Source organism: Petromyzon marinus, chromosome 48 (genome assembly GCF_048934315.1).
Source record: "Petromyzon marinus isolate PM22_M1 ecotype Great Lakes invasive population chromosome 48, UKy_Petmar_22M1.pri1.0, whole genome shotgun sequence".
Taxonomy (NCBI): Eukaryota; Metazoa; Chordata; class Hyperoartia; order Petromyzontiformes; family Petromyzontidae; genus Petromyzon; species Petromyzon marinus.
In genome coordinates, this window is record NC_133714.1 from 11,453,042 (window position 1) to 11,479,134 (window position 26,093).

The window sequence follows — 26,093 nt, forward strand, 5'->3', positions numbered from 1 at the left end:
ACCCATATTCTCATACAGAGACACATAGACTCACACATAGTTGCATAGACTCACACAAAGACCCACCATACACTCGCAGAGACTCATAGACTCACACAGAGAATCACAGACTCACATAAAGACCCATATACTCATACAGAGACCCATAGACTCACACAGAGACCCATAGACCCACACAGCAACACATAGACACACACAGATACCCATAGACTCACACACACAGAGACTCTTAGACTCACACAGAGTCACATAGACTCACACAGAGACCCGTAGACTCATCACACAGAGACCCATAGACTCACGCAGAGACTCAAAGACTCGCACAGAGACCCATACACTCACGCAGAGACCCATAGACTAACACAGAAACCCATAGACTCACACAGAGACTTTTAGACTCACACAGAGAACCATAGACTGACATAGAGACGCATAGACTCCAACAGAGACCCATACACTCACACAGAGACTCATAGACTCACACAGAGACCCATAGACTCACACACAGAGACTCATAGACTCAGAGACCCATAGACTCACACAGCGACACATCGACACACACAGATACCCATAGCCTCACGCAGAGACCTAAAGATTCACATACACATACACTCACACAAAGACAAATAGACTCAAACACACACACAGACCCATAGACTCATACAGAGACCCATAGACTCACACAGAGACCCATAGACTCGCACAGAGACCCGGAGACTCACACAGAGACCCATACGTCCGGTGGTTAATATCTCAGCGGATACTTTTGGTGTTGCTGTGCAGACTGTAGGCAGTGACAGGTGACCAATGAATGCCACGACCGCTGGTGACCGAGGGCGACAATGATTTTCCCGACGTGGCGCGCCCGGCCTTGTCTGACATTGTTTGTTTGCGCCGTCGGGCAGACCCAGCAGGCGCTGAGCACCATCCTGAGTGAGCTGCGTCCAGATGACCACTTCAGCATCATCCGCTTCGACCACCGCGTGGAGGCGTGGACCGATGAGCTCATGCAGGCCTCGGCCTGCAACGTGGATGACGCCAAGAAATATGTGCAGGGGCTGCAAGCCGAAGGGGGTAAGGGGGGGGGGGGACTCACGGGGGGGGCGGGGGGGGCAATGCTTGGGGGGATGCGTTGGGGGAACATGGGGTGACGCGAAGGAACACATGGGAAGGTGCGCAGAGGCACGCTCGGACGCGAGGACAAAGGGATGAGGCGCACGGAGATGTGGGAGGACGTGGAGATGTGGGGACTCGGGTCCGAATGTGCTCGTGATTTGGCGTGATCAATGATGGACAACGACAGTGAAGGTTTTGTGCACAGAAACCATTTTTTTTATCTTGTACGAGCAGCAATGGCATCCTCCTCGTTCTGCCCCCACCCCCCTCCCCCCAGGCACGAACATTAACGAGGCGGTGCTGCGAGCCGTTGAGATGCTCTGCTCCGCCAAGCTGCAAGGAAGCCTCCCCGAGCGCTCCACCTCCATCCTGGTGTTGCTCACCGATGGTGACCCCACAGTCGGTACGCCGAGGAGCCTCCCCCATGGCCGGCCGGCCGCTCGCTCGTGCCGCTCATCGGCTATTCCACTCAGCTCCTCCTTCACGTGAAGCTGTCACCGTCGCTCACTAAGTTTCCACTCCTCACTCATAGCTCACTTATTATTACTCCTAGATCACCCCACGACCCCCCCCCCCCTTAATCTCCCCCTCTTGACTACCCCCACCGTTACTCTTCCCTCTTCACAGTCTCATTGTACGGCTTTCACTCATTAACCCCATTCATTCAATATGTAGTGACATCGGGGATGTCACTGTATGGTGCCGGCCTGAGAGGGCCATGGCGTGCGATGTCCCTACATCGCGGACAGCACCGGGTGGATTGCTGTGTGAGGCCGGCTCTAGCATAGCATGGCGTGCGATGCACCGTCATCGCGTACACCCCGTGGGCGGGTGTAGTACCAGCCCCTAGCGGGGCTTGGTGAACACAGGGATAGCGCGGGCACCGCGCATAGCGTGTGGTGCGAGCTCCCACCAGGGGGAGTGGTAGAGTGTCAGCCCAGGGGCAAGGTTGCCCCGGGCCATGGCACTCTGGTTGACCCCGTAGACACGTGATCCGGAGTGTCCACAGAATGGCCCCCAGGTGGTGGGTGCTAGGTGGTGATCACGTGTCCAGGGAGAGCTGTCGAGAGGGATCGAGAGGAAGCTAGAACGCTCTCGAAGGTGGGCGGGGCCAAGGGCAGAGCAGCCCCGACCTGGGAGGGGATATAAGGTGGGTCCCTGAGAGGGACCGGGGTCGCTGCATTCTACAAGCTGAAGCTCCACGTCTACAAGCTGGAAGCTCTACGTCCTACAAGGCATTAACACGTGGTCGGAGACCCGCGTGAGGGTTGACCCTTCGTAGCTGTAACTCCTACGTATAGAGTAGTTAGCTGGGTGGTCACCACCCTAGGCTGTATCTGGTGAAGGGGCAGCTACCCCTTTGTGTTAGCAGGTTGATGTTACATTAAAAGTGTTGCCTCTAAAGAACAACATCTGCGACTCAGTTGGACTCACTACAAATACATTCATTATCATTCACTGTCATCACCGAATTCACGGATTATCGCAGATTAGTCCCCATCGCTTCTCTCATGTATTTCACTCACCGCGTCTCCACCATTACATCCACACGTTGTACCTTTGTTAATTCTGTAAAAAGCGCCATCTCTTCTCCAGGGCATGCCGTGCCCATTTAGCCACCTCTATCCGGCCAAACAGAAGCTGCTTGGGCATGCGGTGGCTGGATGCGCGTGGGCGGCAAGTCACTTTTTTTAATGGAATGAAATGAATGATTTGTGATCGCGGGCGACTGACAGAGTCTCCATCTCATTAGCAAACCACGACCACCACTCACCCTTGCAGCGCCGCACACCCCACAGTGGCTAGGAGATGTTAACTACCTCACCAGGTATATAGGAGGTCGTGGGTTTTGATCCCAACCCTGACGTCTGCTGTATATTTGGAGTTTGCGTGTGTGTCTCTCTCTCTCTCATCATCATCACAGTGGCTAGGAGATGTTAACTACCTTGCCTGGTATAGAGGAGTACGTGGGTTCGATCCCGACCCTGACGCCTGCTGTATATTTGGAATTTGCGTCTCTCTCTCTCCCCCCTGGTCGTGTGGATTTTTCTCCGAGTTATCCGGTTTTTCCCACGGCATTTTCAGGGCATTTGGTTGCGATGCATTTCGACGTGATGATAATGATGATGAGCTGGCACTTGGTTGAACTGCCATTTGTGATGGCCGAATGACTTCAGAGCTACATAGTAGGACGTGGTAAAATAAAAAAATTGTTTTAGTTCATCGTTTTAGTTAATCAAATTGTGGGCAGTGACACCGGCACAGAGTGGCCAGCTCCTCTTGCGAGCGGCATCGTGGTGAATGCCCCCAAGTCAGTTTAACATCGAGTAGTAGTAATTGGAGGTGGATTTCGCGACCAATATTATCCATAATAATATAGGTTTTCGGGTTAGATCGTGTAAATATAAATGCTTCATTAAATCCTGCCACCACTACTGCCACCACCACACACTGCCAATTAGTAAGCGGTTTGTCACGTAAGCAAAACGTGGCGAATTTGTTACTAGTACAGCACTAACCGGTTGTGCATTGGAGAGTAAACCCACTACTACATTAACAATTATAGTGTAGTGTATAGTAGTGTAGTTTAGTATACAAGTTCAGCACTCAGAGATTGTGTGTTGGAGAATAAACCAACTACAACATTTACAAATCGAGTACCGTGACGTTTCACCAGTAATTACAACAACAACCAGCATCATCAGGCGACAGCCAGAGCTGTGTAAAAATCCTACTGTTTCGGTCTTAAATAGAGGTGGGGGTGAATGTGATGTAGTCACTTGTGAGCAAATCGGGACGTCTTGGAGACGTCTCCACTATATCTTGCTGGTTGTTGTTCAGACGTCCACACTGCGAGCAAGAGCGGACAGTGCCGCAGTGGTGGTCCGCCGGATTCCAAACCGCTGACCTCGCTCTGGTGCCACGCTAAAGCGTTCCCCCTCCTTCTGCTCGCCACGGTAATGTGGGATCGTTTGCCCCAGGTGTGATTGACCTGGCCGAGATCTCGGCCAACGTGAAGGCGGCCATGGCCGGCAACTTCTCTCTGTTCGCCCTCGGCTTCGGCTTCGACGTCGACTACGACTTCCTGGAGCGCCTCGCGCTCGAGAACCGCGGCATCGCACGCCGCATCCTCGCTGACAACAAGGCCGACGCACAGCTCAAGGTCCGTGCTGGGCCACGCGGTGGCCTGCGCCGCCGTGTGGGGCTACCTGGGGGTCACGTGGGGCCACGTTGGGGCCATGCGGGGCTGCGTGGGGCCATGCGGTCGCATCGAGCCAAAGGGGCCTTGTGGGGCCACGTTGGGGCCACGTTGGGGCCATGTTGGGCCATGCGGGGCCCCGCCAACAGGCAGTCCCCACATAGTCGCATGGTGGCGATGAGGATGATGAATGAACAATGCATGGACGACAATGATAATGATATCGATCTTGCTGATGATGACAAAGTTGAAAACAAGTATAGTGGATGATTATTATTGGAAAATCAATCGATGATGATAACGATGATGATGTGTCTGTAAAGTAGCACCACCTTATATGCCTAGGGCACTTTCCATCCCATTGCATCTCAGGAGCACCCGCCAGTGGCAGCTGTCCCTGTGCATTAGCCTGCCAATAAGAGTCATGATAGCAATGTGGTCTACCCTATAGCACCCCCAGTCACAGCTGTCCCTGTGCATGAGCCTGTGAATAGGAGGTAATGATAGTGATGTGCTCTACCATAGGGCACCCCCAGTGGAAGCTGTCCCTGTGCATTAGTCCACCAATAGGAGACCATGATAGCGATGTGGTCTATCCTAGGGAACCCCCAGTGGCAGCTATTACTGTCCACGAGCGTTGCCGTGTCGATATCTTCTGGGACCTTTTTTCCAGCATCCAAAATGATGAAAAATAAGAATAGGTTTCATACACTTTCTGGCAATAAGACAGGTGTTCCAATGTTCAAACACCAGATAGACACCTTTTACAAGGCATACATTCTTCATTAACCACACATACTTGTGGCAAAACATGCAAAAGGCCCCATGGATATAACTGCTCTACCTGAGCTATGCATGTTCTGATATTTGCATTGTCTTCGTATTGTTCTCTGGTCTGACACTGGTGAGACTAGGCCATAAAGAAGGCTGCTGTCTCTGGTGTAGGCCAAATCAGTTTCAAACTCGATGCGTATATTACGTTTGTTTGCATGTATTGCCACAAGTCCCACGTGTGGTTAACGCAGACTTGACGCCTTGCGAAAAGGTATTTATTCGGTGTTTGAACATCTTAACATACCTCCGGTTTTATTGGCAGAGAGGGTTTAAAAATCCGACGCGATTATCATTGCCAGGGCTTCTACGACGAGGTGGCGACGCCGCTCCTGTCGCGCGTGGCAGTGCATTATGCGGGCGCGCCCGTCTCCGCGCTCACGCAGACCTCCTTCGACAACTACTTCCACGGCGCAGAGCTCGTGGTCGCTGGCAAGACGGCGGCGCATGCCACGGGGGGGCCGAAGCTGAGCGCCCACGTCACCGCCGAGTCGGTGAGATGCGGCCTCGCTCGCCCGCTAGCCCGTTCGCTCGTTCAAAAGCTCGCTCGCTCAATTGATTGTTCAGTCACTCGGTCGCTCGCTCACTCATTTGATCACTCAATCACGCGATCGCTCTCTCACTCGCTCAAAAGATAATTCAGTCACTCGCTCACTGGCTGGCTCGCTCGCTCAGTCAGTCGCTAGTTCACTCATGTGCTCGCTCGCTCGCTCATTCAAGCGCTCGTTTACTCACTCATTTGCTGACTTGATCATTCAATCACTCACTCACTCGCTCTCCTGCTCACTCGTGCACTCACTCTTTCAATCAGTCACTCACTCATACAATTACTCGCTCACTCACTAAAATGGTCACTCATTCGAATGATCACTCATTCGATCGCTCACTCACTCGCTCAATCGATCATTCAATCGCTTTCTCACTCGCGTGCTCACTCACTCATGCACCCACTCAATTTATCAGTCACTCGCTGCTTCAATCTCGCACTCACTTGCCGACTCATTCGAATGCTCACTCTCTCATTCGCTTGCTCAATTGATCAATCAATATTTAAATCACTCACCCGATCACTCATACACTCACTCATTCGACACTCGCACATCCAATCACTCGCTCACTCACGCATTTAATTGATTGTTCAATCGGTCGCTCACTCCTTCACTTGCTTAATCACTCATACACTCACTCATTTGATCCGTCACTTGCTCATCCATTCGATCGCTCACTCATTTGATCGCTCACTCAGTCACTCATTCTATCACTTGATCGATCACCCACTCACTCGCAAACTTTCCCCCTTGTTCACTCGCTCGCTCACTCATCACATGTAAAGTATTTTTTGGATTCTCCACAGGAACACACGGGTGAGAGCTGCGAGTGTCCAGCAAACAGCACGTGGTGAAGCGGGGATTCTAGGAATCAATGAGCGAATGAATGAACGTCTCATCGAGTGAGTGACTCGGTGATTGGACGACTCTGTGAATTAGTAAATTACTCCACGAGTGAGCGAATGAATGACTGGCCATCGAGTGAGTGACTCATCAAGCGAGTGACTTTGGCGTGCGTGAGTGACCCGGTAATCTGACGGGTGAGGGACCGGGTCAGCGAGTGACTTCTAAGTGGAGTCCACCGTGTGGCGGCAGGTGGATAGCGACCTCACGCTCGATGTGGTGGCCGACGCGGGTGACACGGAGAGATTCCTGAGCGAGCATCGCTTCACCGACCCGACCTTCGCCGAGCGACTCTGGGCGTTCCTCACCATCAACCAGCTGCTGCTGCAGAGGTCTCCTCCTCCTCGCCTGCTCGCTTACCAACTCGCTCACCAGCCCAATCATCACCCACTCACCCACCCGCCCACTTACATACTTAATCACCGGCTCAGCCACTCACTCTCCCATCTACTCAATCACTCATTCACACATTCTCCCACTCACTCCTCACGCGTTCCCTTACCAACTCGCTCACCAGGCCAATCATCACCCACTCACCCACCCGCCCACTTACATACTTAATCACCGGCTCAGCCACTCACGCTCCCATCCACTCAATCACTCATTCACTCATTCTCCCACTCACTCCTCACTCGTTCACTTACCAACTCGCTCACCAGGCCAATCATCACCCACTCACCCACCCGCCCACTTACATACTTAATCACCGGCTCAGCCACTCACTCTCCCATCCACTCAATCACTCATTCACTCATTCTCCCACTCACTCCTCACTCGTTCACTTACCAACTCGCTCACCAGGCCAATCATCACCCACTCACCCACCTGCCCACTTACATACTTAATAACCGGCTCAGCCACTCACTCTCCCATCCACTCAATCCCTCATTCACTCATTCTCCCACTCACTCCTCACTCGTTCACTTACCAACTCGCTCACCAGCCCAATCATCACCCACTCACCCACCCGCCCACTTACATACTTAATCACCGGCTCAGCCACTCACTCTCTCATCCACTCAATCGCTCACTCACTCATTCTCCCACTCACTCCTCACTCGTTCACTTACCCACTCGCTCACCAGCCCAATCATCACCCACTCACCCACCCGCCCGCTTACATATTTAATCACCGGCTCAGCCACTCACTCTCTCATCCACTCAATCGCTCACTCACTCATTCTTCCACTCACTCCTCACTCGTTCACTTACCCACTCGCTTAACAACCCGATAAATCATCACCCACTCACCCACCTGTCCGCTGACATACTTAATCACCGGCTCACCCATTCACTCTCTTCCACTCACCCTCTCACCCACTCACACCTCAATCGTTCATTTACCCACTTTCTCACCAGCACAATCAATCGCCGACTCGCCCGCCCACTTCTATACTCAATCACCGGTTCACTCTCTCATCCACTCACCCTCTCACTCACCCTCCAGCTGACGCTCTCACTCACCCTGCCACTCGCCCTCATGCTCGCCCTCCCGCTCGCCCTGCAGGACGATCTCGCTGTCCGCCCAGGAGAAGAGTCGGCTGTCCCAGCGTGCGCTCGACCTCTCTCTGCGCTATGGCTTCGTGACCCCGCTCACCGCCATGGTGCTCACCGTGCCTAACGCCCCGAAGCAAAACCTCGTGGGCGGGCACGCTGGGGAGCGCAAGTGCTGCGTCGGTGAGCCAGTGTGTGGGTGGGCGGGCGAGTGTGCAGGCGGGCGGGCAGGTGAGCTTGCGGGGCGAACGGGCGGGTGAGTGAGCAGGTGACTGAGCGGGCGAGTGAGCGTGACTGGGCGGGCGAGAAGGCAGGTGAGCAAGTGATTGTGTGCATAGCGGTGATGTGTGCCTTGCTACAGACTCGGTGAACCGAGTTCAATTCCCGCTCACGGCCAACACCAGTGACGATTGTCTGAACCAGTCCTGCGCCTGCCTTAGGTCGACTCAGGCTGATCACTAACCTGTTGTGTTAGTGTGTAAGCTTCACCACTTCAAAGACAAAGGCGGCCGGGTGTGATGCTGGCCACCCACCCCCTTGAGTACCGTGTCAGCCTACATAGGTGCTTGCTAACGGCACTTGCCTTAAGAATATGTTAAGGCAATAGCGGGGATTTTTGTCTTCTTGTATGAGTGTGCAGGTGACTCATTAGATTGGTGTGTGTGATGTGCTGGCAACCGTTCCACAGTTTCAATTATATCACTGAAACCCCACGGTGAAAACTCCCAACTAAGCTTGTGCTGGAGACCTCAGGGGACCTTCGAAGACGAATTCTGGTCAAACCCAAAACTGTACCCCATCCCCTCAGGGTTCCTGCAGAAATCCACTGCGAGTGGCCACATAAAATATTGGAATGCTCACAGCAGAGGAGTGGCTTGCCAACTACTCTGTCGGGAGCTGGAATGGTACCGCCTGGACTTCTGTGGATTATAGGAGGTTCCGGTGGGCTGGTTCTGGCTCCAGTCACTACGAGGGGAGGGACAGCCCCTACACATGGGGCACATAACTGATAGCTCGCGTTGGCATCGCCCCACGATTCCTCCCGATGCCAAGGGGAAATGGGTGACGCTCATAACTGTGGCACATGCAGCTGCTGTGGCTGCATTGGGTACACGGTCCGGACCTCTCCCAGAGAGACCCTGGCTAAAGGAGGAGGTGTTCCGGCTGTCTTACATAAATCAACAGGCACACTCCCGCCCTCTACAACATTCCACAGCCGAGAATGAGGAGGCTTACCACAGCCTTTGCTCGGAGGTTCAGAGAGTTGTGCGGTGCTGCAAGGGATGTGTGGTGGTCGCGGGTTGATGAGGAGATGGATACAACCTCAGCAGCGCGTGATCACAAATCACAATTTAACTCCAAAAAAGTAACTTGCAGTATTACACATACCACCAATCTTAATTATAAAGCACGGTCATCCGATCTCCAACCCCCAAGAATAGGTTCGTAGGTTGGTTTAGCATATCTGTGAGGTCTTGGGGGAGCGAAAGCCCTTCAGATTAAAAAAAAACATATCATGGGCCAAGGTGGGGTTGACTCTGCTAAGGCTGCTGTGCCTCAAATATTGGAGGAAGCAGTCGCTCCCAGTGAGTGGTTGGCTGAAGTGCATCTCCCTCCCCAGTGTGAGGCCCGGAAAGGTCACTGGCAAGGATGATTCTACATCGCCTTGCCAGGCACGCTGAGGAGAGGCTCGCGGAACCCGAATGTCGTTTCAGGTCGAGGAGGTCAAGGCCTATTATACCATCAATAGGCCAGGGCACTGGGTTATTCTCAGGGATGCTCTCTGGCTCCTACACTAATTAACATTTATTTTTGACCACGAGAAGCTTCCCATGGCTGTGTAGTAGTCGTAGATGGAGACGGAGTCGTAGTAGGAAGCAATACTTCTATTTATGTCTTTAACAACGACTCACTAGGTCCTTGACACGAAGGGGTAATGACCCCTTCTACCCACAACCTGTGGCGGTACAGCCTCCGGGCTATGTACCCTAGCCGTTGGCCTGACTACTGCTATAGTCCTCCGGTTAGCTGGACCTAGGGGAGGCTGACCCACCACTGGCACCGGTGGGTCTCTGACCACTGGCCCATCCAGACCCGGCCCTGAGAAGGACGTCGGGCTGAGGGAACCTCAGGGTCCTAGCCTACCGACCGCTGGCACCACACTGTGCCCCGGCCCTTAGAAGGACGTCGGGGCTTGGGGTCCAGGGTCTCTTCTTCAGGCGGCTCCTCGACTTCGGCTTGAGGCAAACTGAACTCTGCTCTCAGGAGCCTGCCTTTTATACGATTCCCCACCGAGGGGCGGGGTTCCGAGTGATCACAGATCCCTCGCAGCCCCCTCCCCTCAGGAGGGGTTCTGGCCACAGGAAGCCCAACCAATCTGTGTTTGTTTGATCCCGCTTTCTGCCTAGGGCCAAGGTTCTGGGGGATCCCACACACTCACAACACACACACTCACAACACACACACTCACAACACACACACTTCACAGCCTCGACCCCTCAGGCGGGGTCTTGGTCAGGGTTATCAGTAACCCCGCTCTGGTAGGTACTGTGTAGCGTGTGCGTGTTTACAGATTGACCACCACAGCTGTACCGGACCAATCTCTGTTTTGTACAATACGATGGGAGGCTGATCGATGCCCAGGTGATGTCAAGCGATAGCTCCCTGTTGGTCAAATGTGTTATGTACGCTGATGATCTGGTAATTGCTGCCCACTCTGAGAAGGAGTTGGAGATGCTACTGATGAACCTGCCATATGCTATTTGGAAATGGGCCTTAACCTCAGCCCCACTAAAACAAAGCACCTTCCTTATTGTTTATTGTGACTGGTGGGGCAGTTGTGGGGAGAGTGGAGAGGTTCCCTTACCTGGTCAGTGTACTTATGACCAGTTCCGGTTTGACAACAGAGGTCTCACTCCAAATCAGTTAGGTGCCATTTTCCTTTTATCAGCTACGTAACACTTTGTGGAGGTTACCCGGTTTGTCGCTCAACACGAAGTGTCAAGTCTTCTCGACCACGGTTATGCCCTCCCTTATCGATGCTTGCAAAATATGAAGCCCTTTTATGGAACATCTGCACCAGTGTGAAACATTCAGGCTTGCCTGCCTGCGATCCATCCTGGGATTAACCAGACTGGATTGCGTGACGAGCTCACAGATCCTTGAAAGATCTGAACATACTCCCATCAGTAAGCTCTCAGCCACCGCATGCCCAGCCAATGCATGCCAGAGGAGTTCATGTTTAAACAGACTAGAGAAGAAATGGACTGATGTGGTACAAGAGGATATGGAGCTGAGCGGACTTGTGGAAGACTGTTACCAGCGATGTCAAAATCTGCCCCTATGGAGGAGTAGGACGCTACTGGGCAGTTGGAGGCAGTCGCCCTCCAGCAACACGGAGGGCAGATGAACTATGCTTACAGCAACGAGCGGAGCGCCGGACGGTGAAAACTCAGCAAGTTTATATAGTGGGGATCACAGGTGGTGCATCTGCCGGTCATCCCAGTCAGTCAACCCATGGCACCTGCTGAGTCTGTCCTGTGACCTGCCAGCAGCGAGCCTTTGACACTTCACGTGGTCTCAAAGTGCACCTAGCCTGGCACAAGCACCGTGGCTACATCACTGTTACTTCATGGTGAATGGCGGCTATTGTTGCTGTTGGGTGAGCCGACTGTATGTTTGTTTGTGAGTGGGGAGCGGTAATGTAGTGGTTACCGCATTGTGCTGCCAACCTGGCAACCCAAGTTCAATTCCCACTTACAGCCAACATCAGTTGCAAATATCTTAACCGGTCGTGGGACTCCCCTAGGTTGACTCAGCCTTAAACAAGTACCTTGTATGGTGTGTAAACGTCAACATTTTGGGAGACAAAGGCGGCCCGGCGTGGTTCTGGCAACACTGCCCTCTCGTGTGGCGTGCCAGCCTTAATAGGTGCTCACTGAGAGTACTTGCCCTAAAAGCGTGTGTTGGCTAAACAGGGGACCACTGTCTTTATCTTTGTGTTCCACAGGACGAGTCCCCCCTGGACAGACGCCCCAACCCTACCAGCCCGAGCCCGACCCTCCATGTGTGTGAGATGCCTACTCATTCACTCATTCACTCACTCGTTCACTCACTCATCCACTAATTAATTCACTCATCCATGCATTAACTCAATCATTCACACATCCACTTACTAATCTACTCACTCATCCACTTTCTCGCTCATTAATTTATTCATTAACTCATGCACTAACTCATTCAACCATCCACTTACTCATTCACTTATCAACTTACTCATACTCATCCACTCACTCACGGAATTATTCCCTCACACATTCACTCAATATTCACTAACACATTCACTCATGCATTCACTTTGCTCATGAATGAACTTTCTCATTCACGAACTCATTCGTTGCTGAGATGCCCCGACGGAGAGAAGATCGCCTCCAACTAAAACAACTCGCAACGCGTTTTTCAATTACACTGCGCGTTTCTGTGTGTGCGTGTACGTGTGTCTGTGCGGGTCTGTGTGTGTGTGTCTGTGTGTGTGCGGGGAGCGGTGATGTAGCTGTTAGTAAGCTGCACTACACACCCGGCGACCATGGTTCGATTCCTGCTCACGGCCAATACCAGTGACGATTATCTGACCCGGTCTTGATCCTGCCCTAGGTCGACTCAGCCTCAAATGAGTTACCCGGTGCGGTGTGTATACATAACCAATGGGGAGACAAAGGCGGCCGGACGTGGTACTGGCCACTGAACCCCGCGTGTGCCGTGCCGGCCTTCATAGGTGCAGCTACTCGCGAACAACACTTGCCCCAACAGTCTGTTAAAGGCTTCACGAGTGACGTTGGCATTTGCCTTCGTGACCCACAACAGAAAATAAATGTATATTTACTATAATAGCACATAAATGGGGAGGGGCCATTGCCCGAAACGTCAGCTATGATACAGGGACTCCTCCTCTACTTACGAACATTCGACTTACGAACTTTGAGAGATATGCACAAACCTGATCCGTATGTCCAGTTGCCTATTCAGAACCAAGAGTCATAAATAGATGCCACCACCGTGGCGGCATCTACATCTGCAGAACGTGAAGAACCAGTGGCATCTACATCTGCAGAACGTGAAGAACCAGTGGCATCTACATCTGCAGAATATGAAGAACCAGTGGCATCTACATCTGCAGAACATGAAGAACCAGTGGCATCTATACCTGCAGAAGATTATAAAGCTATTCCCGGTGTTTAGTGTACATGCCGTACAACACGTTTCGAATGGACAAGAGTAAAGTTGGACTTACAAACGGGCAGGTTAGGTTCCAGAGGAATCTTCTTAAGTAGAGGGGTCCCTGTATGTGTATTTGTTCCCCATGGGGCCGCACGCGATGACGAAGGTACCGAGTTGTGTTTTATATCGGTTGTGCTCGCTCACCGCTGCCAGGGCCGTGGCTTTAGGTGCTTGAACCGCACGTTATGTGATTCCTACCCTGCCCCCCTGCCCCCCTGCCCCGCCTCTCTCCACCACCACCACCGCCGCCGCCACTGCGCTGCCCAGGTTCACCACCCAAGCAGTGCCCTCCGCTCGTCAAGACCCCACCCACCGTCCTCCCCGTGGGAATCACCCCGCGCCCCCCCCACGTGGGTGAGTGCCGCCCACACCACCCCGCCGGGATGGGGGAGGGGGGGTAGTGGGGGATGTGTGGGGGGTTGGGGAGGTGTTGTGGGGTATGGGGCAGGGGTGGTGGGGGATGGGGGAGGGGTGGGAGGGGTGGGGGATGGGTGCTGGGGTAGTGGGGGGAGGGGTGGTGGGGGCAGGGTTGGTGGATAGGGGGAGGGGTGGTGGATATGGGGGAGGGGCGGTGGGGGATATGGTAGGGGTAGTCGGGGGATGGGGGTGGGTTATGGTAGAGGGGTTTGGGGTGTGGGGGATGGGTGGTGGGGAGTGTGGGTGGCGTGGTGGGGGATGGGGGAGGGGTGGTGGGGGATGGGGGAGGGGTGGTGGGGGATGTGGAAGGGATGGGGTAGGGGGGTGTGGGAGGGGTGGTGGGGGATGGGGGAGAGGTGGTGGGGGGTGGAGGAGCGGCGGTGGGGGGTGGAGGAGGGGTGTTGATGGCTGTGTGTCTCTGCCCGTGCCGTCTCCCAGTCGACAATGATCCCCACTTCATCATCGCGCTGCCCAAGTGGAAGGTGACTGTCTGCTTCAATGTGGACGAGGAGCCGGGGAAGATCATCAACCTCGTGTCCGACCCAGAGCGAGGTGGCCGTCGTGACAACCTCTCCGTCTGTGTGTGTGGGCTGGCCGACCGGTGCAGAAGTCACCAGTCAGCACTGCTGAGAGTCTGGCTTCACGTCCGGGTTTCATCATCAGCTGCCCAACCACAGCGATTATGCAGGGGTCTCACAAACTCGCACAGAGACCCTTAGACTAACAGAGACTTTTTGGTTCTTTCGGTAAAGTCACGTAGGTATAAAATAAATAAATTAAATCACGACACTTCGGGCGCAACACAAGTGTCCGTCATCAGGTGGGACAACCACAGCAATAAACAATTGCTGAAGTGGGCAAAAGGGCTGCTGCAACAAGAGGCTTTATAGGTAAGAGAAGGGGGGAGGAGCCAGGGAGGAGAGACAGGGAGGGTGGGCTCCCATGATGTTGTTTTTTTCCGAGACCAAGGTACTCTGCAAACATTCGGGCTACTATCAAAGGCTTGTTCATGAAGCCATCCAGATATATAAACATAGACATAACTTCAACCGGGAAGATGGATACAGATTGAGCAATCATTGGAAGGGTGTTATTAACCAGGTGAAACCTAAACTGCTTTTGGCCTGCCTTCATATCCGCATCTCCGGTTTCCGAACCCTCCCAACACCCAGCCCCGCCCACTTCCCCTCCCCACCCCGGCATATTTGCCGTGCTTGTGTCTTACTTGTCGCCTCCACTCCCCCTACCCCACACCCCCACCCTCCTTGTCTCTCCTCCCTGGCTCCTCCCCCCCTTCTCTTGCCTATATAGCCTCTTGTTACAGCAGCCCTTTTGCCCACTTCAGCAATTGTTTCTTGCTGTGGTTGTCCCACAGCAAGAATGATGACGGACACTTGTGTTGCGCCCGAAACGTCGTGATTTAATTTATTTTATTTTCTACCTACGTGACTTTACCGAAAGAACCAAAGAGTATGGATCCTGCAGTCACGAAAACTTCAAATATAGATTTTTAACACAGAGACCCGTAGACTCACACTGAGACCCATAGACTCACACACAGAGACCTGTAGACTCACACAGAGATCCATGGACTCACACAGAGACCCGTAGTCTCGCACAGTGCTCGCGCTACGACACATGCTTGCTTCTGGGTTTCGCCACGTGGTGTTAGTTTGACGCCAGCATCCTCATTGTCAGCCCTCAACCACCCAAACTTGATTGTTTGCACAGACATCATTATTATTGACAGGCTCACTTAAACAATCGTTCTCAGGGTGCTACGTGCCAATGTATCGATCAAAAGTCTGATCTATACATTGGCACACACAGCTGTCAACCCATACGGTTCACTCGTATTCTTGTACAGGTTTTCAGGTCCGTACAGCATACAGTCGTTTAAATATGGGCAAAAAAATGTTTGTCTATTTTTTTGCGTTTCTCCCTTGTGATGGGACTTTGTAGGATGAACGTTGAGATATATAAGGGACACAGAGTGACCAATAAAGTCTGAATTGGTCTCTAATAGGGTAGGCACTGATAAGGGGTTGACAGCTGTGGGGACGTACCTTCCTGCTGCTAACAACGATCGATGCCTACGGTTTGCTGGCTCGCTGCTGGCTCTGGGCTCCTCTCGATGTCCGACAGTAACTCCCCCATTGTCCGGGGGCCTCTGGGCCGTTGCCACCGAAACTAGCTGGGCTGCTGGCTACACGGGATTTGACCTGTTTAGCAATGAAAACGTTGAGCTGAGTTGAAACGGCAGAAGAAAATGTTGGGAAGACGTTAAATAGTAATCGTAATAATAACAACAGATATTGGTACCAAAGAAGTGGGACTAATGGATACAGACGGTCCATTTAATATCAGTAGAACTTTTCAATCTGTGCTCCTGCTAATGTGTCGTCTGTAAACTAAAGTAAACTCTTCTTTCCAGAAGTGACCTGGCCACAAACGGTAGCTCAACGAAGTGGCGGCTTGTGATCATCGCGTGGAAATTTATAGCAGTGAAATACTCCATAAACGCCTGATGTTCATTATAAATGTGGAGGGAAACATCTGAGGAACCCGAAAAAAGATCCACGCGACCACCACGGGGAGAGAGAGGACCACGCAAATTACAAATATACAGCGTCAGGGTCGGGATCAAACTCGCGAGCTCCTGCATTCCAGGCGAGGGAGTTAACATCTCGCCACCGTGGCACTGCACTGGGCGAGTACCTGGTGCGGTGAGTAGTAAACATCGCAACTGGGGAGACAAAGGCGGCCGGGCGTGGTGCTGGCCACCGACCCACTCGTGTGCCATGCCGGCATTCATAGGTGCTGCTCGCTAACAGCACTTGCCCCAACAGCCTCTCAAAGGCTATACGGGGGATCTTTGTGTGTCTATGGTGAGGAGCTAGAGTGTAGCGGTTAGCGCACCACGCTACGAACCCGGCGACCCCAGTTCGATTCCCACTCATGGCCAACACCGCCAGTGATGATTATTTAAACCGGTCCTGGACCTCCCCTAGGTCGACTCAGCCTCAAATGAGTACCCGGGTGCGATGTGTAAAAACATTCACACTGGGGGGAGACAAAGGTGGGCGGGCAGGCGGACTTTTCAAGTGGGCGCGGGTAATTGGCCACGCACCGTAACCCCGCGTCCGCTAACCGTGCCGGTTGTGCTCTCGTGGTGGCGCCAGGTGTGGTGGTGAACGCCGAGCTCGTGGGGGCCAAGAGGCCCGAGGTCGGCGCCACGAGGCTCGCCACCTACCTGGGCCGCGTCGCCGTGGCGATGGACCGCGCCGACGTGACGCTCAACGTCGGCACGGACGACGTTGTCGTCGCCGTCGGCAACGGGGCCAACAACGGCAGCGGCGTGCGGGAGACTACCCTGCCCTGGGCCACGGGGGCCACCATCACCCATGGCAGGTGAGGCACGGCGACGAGATACGGGAAGGGGCGACAAGGTGCGGGGAAGGGCGATGAGGTGTGTGTGGAGGGGCGACGAGGTGTGGCGAGGGGCAGGGAGAGGCAACGAGGTGCGGGGAGGGAAGATGAGGTGCGGGGAAGGGAGAAGAAGTGCTGGGAGGGGCGATGATGTGCGCGGAGGGGTGACGAGGTGCGCTGGAAGAGATGAAGTGTGAAGAGGACCAGTGAGGTCTGTTGGAAGTGATGAGGTGTCGCACAGGTTATGAATGTGAGTTGGGTGGTGGAGGGTTACACAACACAACATTTGTAGAGGCCATCATGGGGCCTAACCAAAAATCTACAATGAATGATTTGAGTGTTGTCCCTTGTCTCCCTTGTCCCGTGTTTCTGTCCTCCATGTCCCTGTGTCTCCGTGTCTCTCTGTGTCTCCTCTCCCCGTGTCTCCGTGTCTCTGTCCCACGTATCCCTGTGTCTCTGTCCCTGTATCTCTGTGTCTCCTCTCCCCGCGTTTCCGTGTCTGTCCCACGTATCCCTGTGTCTCTTTCCCTGTATCTCCGTGTCTCCTCTCGCTGTGTCTCCGTGTCTCTGTACCCCATGTCCCTATGCCCCTGTGTCTCTATCTCCTTTCCCCGTGTCCCCGTGTCCCCGTGTCTCCTATCTCCGCGTCTCTCCGTATCTCTCCCCGTCTCTCCGTGCGTCCCCTTGTCTCTCCCCACCCCCCGTGTCTCCGTGTCTCTGTCCCCCCATGTGCCCCCTACCCCTTCCCCCGCAGCGTCCGCGTGCACGTGGAGGCAGGCCGCAGGCTCACGGTGTTGCTGGACGAGCGCCCCACCTTCGTCGTTGTCCTCCACCGCGTGTGGAAAGGCCACCAGGTGCACCGAGACTTCCTGGGCTTCTACACCGTGGACCAGAGCCTCCTGTCAGCTAGCACGCACGGCCTCATCGGTATGCCGGAGCGACCAAATCGGACGAAATCACCGATCAGAATTTGCCCTCCTCCCCCCCCCCCCCTCATATATACGGAAGAAAGTCCGGCAGGATGGTTGGTCGAAGTGGGGGGGGGGGGGGGCGGCAGTCGCCCTGCAGCAACAATGGAACACAGAGGAGCGATGCTCACAACAACGAGCAGAGTGCCGGGTGGCTAAAATGCAGCAAGTTGGCACAGTGGGGGGTACTCACTGGTGCATCTACCGGTCATTTCACTCGGCCAACCCATGGCACCTGGGTCTGTCGCGAGACGTCCTGTCAGCGAGCCGTCGACACTTCACGTGGCCTCAATGTGCACCTGGCCTGATGTCCAGGGGCGGAGCCAGGGGGGGGTGACACGGGTGACATTCTGCGTATAAGTGTACGACACTCGGTCTGGCGGACTCCGTGCAACTGCATTGTCAGAGTGTGTCGCCAACCGATGGCGTCTATTTCAACAGCCTGACTCTCTAACCATTCTTGAAATTAAAATTTGCTGAATGTCACCCCGGCCTGAAATCCTGGCTCCGCCCCTGCTGACGTCACTGTCACTTAGTGGCGGCTATTGGTGTGTGTGTTCTTAGTGGATCGTGAATCGAGGTTTTAATCTGTAATAAATTCAGCTCAGGTTGTGGCTCAAAGTTGCATCGGGACAGCCGTCTTGAAAATTGTCGATTCATTGGCAAGCGATGCTTGGGCCGAGTAGTGATGTGGCAAGCACCCCCTTCACTCGATTGGCTCTTATCAGCGAGATCGGTGATTCCGTTGCAGTACGCTTTTATTGTGCCAGGGCACCACCTGGCCAGGGACTGTCTCTGCATCTCCTTTGTCTCCATGTTATCCATGTCTGTGCCTCTGTGTCTCCTCCGTGTTATCCATGTCTGTGTCTCTGTGTGACTGTGTCTCTGGGTATCCGTGCCTCCACATTGTTCGCCGGCCTTCTTGCCCCACACACTTCGGTCTCGTCGGTACACAGGGCCCCTCGCCACACACTTTCTCCTTGTCGATCTGTGTCCTCCCCCATGTCTTAGAGCTGATCTCGCCCATGGTTTCCCATCACTCCAGCGCAAGGTGCCTGCGTCAACAGGATGACTCTATCCCGATGGGCAACTTTAGCCCACACCTGGGGCAGGAGGTCATAGAAGGCATCCCTCCACTGATGTTCATCTTCGCTGGGGGCTTAAGCCACTACCACCACTATTACTCACCTCCTATTGGCGGGGAGGCGAGCCCGCAGTAGCCTGATACAGCTTCCCACACCCCACCACCACGCTCACACGACCCTTTCATTCTTTTGTCAGCTTCTTTACCTGAGTGGAGGACTGTCCACCCCTCGTATAGACTGGAACCAGAACCAGCCCACCAAACTTCCCATATTCCACAGAGGTCCAGTCGGTACTAGTCCAGCTTCCAACAAAGGAGTGGCAGCCTCTCCTCCACAGTGAGCATTCGGACATTTCACATGGCCAATCACAGTGGATTTGTTCTGTTGTTTCTGGAGGAAACCCCAGTGGTGAGGGCTCATTCTCTTGGCATCGAGAAGAAAGGGCATAACCGTGAAAGAGAAGACCCGAAGCTTTGTGTGGAGTGACAGACCAGGTAGCTTCCACATAGCATTGCGCAACCGATGAAAAGATAATGCCGCCCGACTGATTTGGAGTTAAACCTCTGCTCTCAAACCGGAGCTGGACATAAGCACACTACTCAGATATGGGAAACTCTCCACTCTCTCCACAACTGCTGCATCACCAATGAGGAGCTGAGGAGGTGGAGTGTTTGGTGGCACAAAATACCCAGGCATGTGATTAGTTTTGGTGGGGCTGATGGTAAGACCCCGCCTCTTAGTGGTACACTTCATGTTCAGCAGTAGTGCCTCCAACTCCTCGACTGAGTGAGCAGTATTCACCAGATAATCAGCATATATAACATCGTTGATCAATACGGAGCCATCACTCGACCCACCCGAGCATCGATCAGCCTCCAGTTGTATCTGTACCAGATGGAAATTCCTCCAGTACAGCCATAGGAAGCTTCTCGAACTATGTGGTCAAAGCTCATGTTAAATACAGCGTGCTTTAAAAAAAAATGAACACTGACATGGGAGTATCGTTTTTAATGGGAAAAGAACGGATAATACACCGTAGCATGATAACAAATGTAATTTTGATTTAAAGCTTTCGTGACTGCAGTAATTAATATTCTTAGTTTTTTCGGTAAAGTCACGTTGAAGAGAAACAACAAAATAACAAAATATATATAAAACAATAAAAAATTCTCACGACGTTTCGACCATAACTCAAACGGTCATCATCAGGTGTGTCGGTTTGCATAAATTTATTTTGAAATAATTATGGTCGAAACGTCGTGAGAATTTTTTATTGTTTTATATATATTTTGTTATTTTGTTGTTTCTCTTCAACGTGACTTTACCGAAAAAACTAAGAATATAAACAAATGTAATGTTAATAGCTTCAAAAAGTCAAGGTCTCCACTTGTTCGCCATCGTTATCAACACGTGCCTGGAATCTTCTCCAGGTGGTCTCCAGAGCCCAGAGGCAGCACATTTCTTGTGGTATTGTTGAAAATTATCGGAAATGTTAACATTTTTTTAAATCACCATGTAATGTGGAAGCCAGAGGACATCCCTGTCACACCCCAAGGAGAACAGGGAATGGCTCCGACTCCTGTGACCTAGCTTTACCCCGGACTGCCCACCATCATTAAGGCCCTTAGTGATTGTGAGCCGAGAGTCAGGGACTCCGAAAGCACAAACAGCTGCCCACAGCCCTGACTTGTTGATGGTATCATAGGCCTTGACCAGGTCAGAAAAGTAGAGATGTAGGTCTCGTTGGAATTTCCTATACCTCTGCTGTTGCAGACAGACAGAAATTTGGCATACGTGCAGGACCGCCCTGGTCTGAAACCACATTGGGGCTCCGTATGCCTCTCATCAGTGTGTCTGGCAAGGCGATGTTGAATAATCCTTGCCAGGACCTTTCTCGGCACACTGAGAAGAGAAATGCCTCTATAGATGTTACAAGGATGTCCTGGTGAATGCCCTCGTGGGCATCCTTCCAAACCTGCGGAAACCGTCCTGTGGTCTAGACAGTTGTGATGATGTCATGTAGGGCAGTCTGCACACAGATGCCACCTTCCCTCAGCATTTCACGTGGGAGATCGTCTCTGCCCGGCGCTTTTCCGCGTCTCACACACACGTACACAACAACAACAACCGCCATTCGCCACTAAGTGGCGGTGACGTCACCACGACGCTTGTGCCAGGCTATGTGCACCCTGAGGCCACGTACACATACATATGTACACATACATACACACATATACAAGTACACATAGATACGTGACATAGCCAAACGTCGAATTGTCACAAAATCCGGTTCACCTTCCAGCCTTACGGCCGTTGCTGACACCACGCGACCGCTGCTCCTGTCAGCTGGCGAGCCGCAGGCCTTGAGTGCCCTCCCGGCAACAACAACAAAATACGTCCAGGGGACCCCGGGGATCCCCTTGGTCACCGCGCTCGCGTTTCACTGCGCCGCAGGTCAGTTCTTCGCCGAGCCCGAGGTCGCGGTGTTCAACACCCAGCCCGGAGAAGAGCCGGGGAAGCCGACAGCCACCATGCTGGTGAAGGGTCACAAGCTGAAGGTCACACGGTGAGTCCACGCCGCCATCACCGCTGCACCAAAAAGACAAATATCCCTCGTGTAGCCTGTAACGTACTGTTGGGGCAAGTGCTGTTAGTGAGCACCTATGAAGGCCGGCATTGTGGCACACGAAGGGGTGGGTGGCCAACACCACGCCCGGCCGCCTTTGTCTCCCCAGTGGCGATGTTTACGCATCGTACCAGGTACTCATTTGAGGCTGAGTCGACCTAGGGGAGGCCCATAACCGGTTCAGATAATCGTCACTGAGGTGTTGACCGTGAGTGGGAATGGAACTTGGGCCGCTGGGTTTGTAGCTCCCCGCACCATCACTGCTCACCAGCTGCACCAGCAGACAAAGGTCACCCGTGTAGTGCCCCATGGGCCGGTGGGGTAAGTGCCACGAGCGAGTGGCGCCTTCGAGGACCAGCGTGGCGCACGAGGGGGTTGGGTGGCAAAGCGCCTTGCCCGCTTGCCTTTGCCTCCACAGTGCTGACGTCAGTGGAAACCGATTATTCGATATGATCAGAGGAATCGGGGAGGAAAATTTTACAAGAACGGAAGCTACGGTCGTGGTAGCATCACAGGACTGAGTGTGTGGGTGGGTGAGTTGGTCAATGTGTGGTGGATCCCCCATCGAGCCTTAACCAGACTGTTGGGGCAGGTGCTGGTAGCGGTTGGCACTTATGAAGGCCGGCACGGCACATGCGGGGGTGTGTGACCAGCATCCACGCCCGACCGCATTTGCCTCTCCAATGGCGATGTTTATACACCGCACCAGGTACTCATTTGAGACTGATTCGACCTAGGGGAGGCCCAGGACCGGTTCAGATAATCGTCACTGGTGTTGGCCGTTTGCAGGAATGAAACGCGGGTCGTCGTGTTCGCAGCGGAATATGCGCTAATCACTACACTACTGCTCTCCACAGACACATACATACACACACAGACACACACAACCGCACGCACGTGCACTGACCTCACGTGGGCAGGCTCCGTGCCGCCACCGCTTATCTCTTGTTCGGCGGTGGTGGCATGGTCGGGTGCCCTCTGTGTTTACGCTGCGCTCGTTACTGCCCCAGCAGCCTGCCAGGGTTCATACATGGGGGGGGGGGGGGGGGTTGCGTGTGGGTGGTGGTGGTGGGCCGGGAGTCAGAGCCATTCCCTGTACACCTTGGGGTGCGACAGGGATGTCCTGGCTCCCACATTATTTAACATCTATTTTGACCACGTAGTTCGTGAAGCCTTCAATAGATGTACCGGGGGAATCTCCATTTGGTACAGATATAATGGGAGGCTGATCGATGCCCGGGTGCGGTCAAGGGATGGCTCCCTATTGCTCAACCACGTTATGTATGCTGATGATTTGGTAATAGCTGCTCATTCAGAGGAGGAGTTGGAGACGCTGCTGCTGAGACTGGAGCGTGCCACTAAGAGATGGGGCCTTACCATCAGCCCCACCAAAACCAAGCACCTGCCTAGGTATTTTGTACCATCGGACAATCCACCCCCACAACTCCCAATCGGTGATGGGGCAGTTGTGGAGAGAGTGGAGAGTTTCCCATACCTGGGCAGTGTGCTTATGACCGGCTCCAGTTAATCAGCAGAGGTCTCACTCCGAATCAGTCGAGCGGAAATATCTTTTCATCGGTTGCGTAATGCTGTGTGGAAGCTACCTGGTCTGTCGCTCCGCACTAAGCTTCAGGTCTTCTCGGCCATGGTCATTCCCTCCCTTCTCTGCGCTTGCGAAACGTGGACCCCCTTAATGGAGCATCTTCGCCGGTTGGAAACATTTAGGCTGGCCTGCCTACGATCCATCCTGGGTTTAACCAGGCTGGATTGTGTGAGGAGCTCAAAAATCCTTGAAAGATCTGGGCAAGGTCCCATCGGTGAGCTGCTCCGGCAGGCAAGGCTGCGTTGGCTGGGTCATGTAGCCCGCATGCCCAGCCACCGCATGCCGAAACAGCTTTTGTTCGGCCGGATCGAGGGGGCTAAACGGGCGCGGCACGGGCTAGAGAAGAGATGGAGTGATGTGGTACAGGAGGACGTGGAGCTGAGTGGACTTGCCGATGACTGGTAACAGCGGTGTCAAGATCGGCCTCTGTGGAGGAGGCTCGTGAAGGATGCTATTGGGCAGTTGGAGGCAGTCGCCCTCCAACAACAACGAAGGGTGGAGGAGCGACGCTCACAACAATGAGCGGAGCGCCGGGTGGCTAAAGCACAGCAGGTTGGCACAGTAGGGGGCACAGGTGGTGCACCAGCCAGTCATCTCAGTCAGTCGACCCGTGGTACCTGGGTCTGCCCCGTGACCTCCTGCCCGCGGGCGTTCGACACTTCACGTGGCCTCAAGGTGCACATGGCCTGGCACAAGCGTCGTGGTGATGTCACCGCCACTTAGTGGCGAATGGCGGTTGTTGTTGGTGGGCGAGTGGAGGAGTTTGTCTGCGGCGGCGGTGGTGAGCGCAGGGGGGTACAGAAGAACCACCTGGAGGACGCTGCCCAGGGGGACGAGGTCCCCTGCTGGTTCGTGCACAACAATGGCCACGGACTCATCGACGGGCGCCTCTCCGACTACCTCCTCCCCGAGCTGTTCAGCCGCCCGTGAGAGAGAGGAGGAGGGAGGAGGAGGAGTGGGGGGGGGGGGGGTAAAGACGGGGAGGTGGAGGGGGCCTACAGACACCCCCTAATGAGTCTTAATGAGTTGTGTTTGTGATGTAGCCGCCCTCATGCACACCGCGTGGGGTATCTCTGCGTGCTAAGGGGTTACCCCCAGTGGCAGCTGCTCCTGTGCGGCACAAGGAGCAGCTGCCATGGTGGGGTGCCACGGTGGCGAGCTGTTGACTACCTCGCCTGATATACAGGAGGTCGTGGGTTCGATCCCTACCCTGACGCCTGCTGTCTATTTAGTGGTCACGTGGATTTTTCTGCGGGTCCTCCGGTTTTTCTCTCCACATTTAGGATCAACGTCGCGTGTTTAGAGTATTTGGCTCTTGCTGTAAATGTCCACGTGACGATGATGATCATGAGCCGCCGCTTCTTTGAGCTGTCATTTGTGATGGCCAGGTAGCTCAATGGGGCCTTACCTGGTAAAATTAATTAAAAAGATAAGTTTAGTTTAGACAGGCATCGTTTTGCTGGCAGTGGGGGGTAGCAGAGGTGATGATTGGCGCTGCGCGTGATCCCGATCGAGTAATTTTGAGTCATCCCCGAATTTGGCAAAAAGCCGGAACATGCGGGTGGTCACCAGCGCGGACCAAAGCTCGCTGCCGCTCGGAACAACGTCACACGGGGGGGGGGGGGGGGTCTTTAATGTCCACTGCGAGCGAAGCGGGCGGCAATTGGCAGCATCGTCACGGCTAGAGGCGCGGTCCGCGCTGTTAACCGGGGCGGCCCCCTGGCATCCGAAACCCGCGAACCCCAATCGAGCCGCACAGGGGATCGGGGGGGTCGCGTTGCAGCGACGACGTTGTCCAGCGGAACCGGGAAACGGGGCGGAAGGCGGAGCGCGGTAGCAGGAGGCGACGTGTGATTGTCATATGTTCTGGCACACGGGCCCTCCGCGCCGGTGGTTTTATAATGGGAAGGAATAAGTCGCGCGACGCCACAAGATGACCACTGTGAATCGTTGATAGGACACGTTAAGTCAATCTTCTGTGGAATAAACTATCGGTCGGCTGACCCCTATACAACACGCAGTCTCACTGTGTCTGTGCGCATGTGTCTTGTATGGATGTGTCTGTGCGGGTGTGTCTGTGCGGGTGTGTCTGTGCGGGTGTGTCTGTGCGGGTGTGTCTGTGTGGATGTGTTTGTGCGCGTGTGTCTGTGTTGGTGTGTCTGTGCAGGTGTGTCTGGTGAGTCTGTTCTGGGTGTGTTTGTGCAGGTGTGTCTGTGAGTTTGTGTGGGTGTGTTTGTGTCGGTGTGTCTGTGCGGGTGTGTCTGGGCAGGTGTGTCTGTGAGTCTGTGCGGGTGTGTCTGTGCGGGTGTGTCTGTGAGTCTGTTGCGGGTGTGCCTGTGCGGTTGTGTCTGTGATTCTGTGCGGGTGTGCCCTGTGCGGGTGTGTCTGTGATTCTGTGCGGGTGTGCCTGTGCGGTTGTGTCTGTGATTCTGTGCGGGTGTGTCTGTGCGGGTGTGTCTGTGAGTCTGTGCGGGTGTGTCTGTGCAGGTGTGTCTGTGAGTCTCTGTGGGTGTGTCTGTGAGTCTGTGTGGGTGTGTCTGTGCGGGTGTGTCTGTGCGGGTGTGTCTGTGCGGGTGTGTCTGTGCGGGTGTGTCTGT

The 26,093-nt window shown here is 53.9% G+C and overlaps 1 protein-coding gene across 1 annotated transcript in view; it reads left to right on the top strand.

Moving 5' to 3' along the window:
* Positions 1 to 25,510, top strand: part of LOC116952756 (inter-alpha-trypsin inhibitor heavy chain H2) — a 72,454-nt gene extending 46,944 nt beyond the window's left edge. The window contains exons 9-21 of the mRNA XM_076074545.1: positions 906 to 1,074; positions 1,394 to 1,519; positions 4,098 to 4,279; positions 5,449 to 5,640; positions 6,790 to 6,929; positions 8,105 to 8,274; positions 12,101 to 12,157; positions 13,636 to 13,722; positions 14,224 to 14,337; positions 16,968 to 17,196; positions 17,969 to 18,141; positions 21,722 to 21,833; positions 24,288 to 25,510. Coding sequence (XP_075930660.1) covers positions 906 to 1,074; positions 1,394 to 1,519; positions 4,098 to 4,279; positions 5,449 to 5,640; positions 6,790 to 6,929; positions 8,105 to 8,274; positions 12,101 to 12,157; positions 13,636 to 13,722; positions 14,224 to 14,337; positions 16,968 to 17,196; positions 17,969 to 18,141; positions 21,722 to 21,833; positions 24,288 to 24,426 — 1,890 coding nt within the window. The 3' untranslated portion in view covers positions 24,427 to 25,510. The remainder of the gene's footprint in view (positions 1 to 905; positions 1,075 to 1,393; positions 1,520 to 4,097; positions 4,280 to 5,448; positions 5,641 to 6,789; positions 6,930 to 8,104; positions 8,275 to 12,100; positions 12,158 to 13,635; positions 13,723 to 14,223; positions 14,338 to 16,967; positions 17,197 to 17,968; positions 18,142 to 21,721; positions 21,834 to 24,287) is intronic.
* The last annotated feature ends 583 nt before the right edge of the window (positions 25,511 to 26,093 follow it).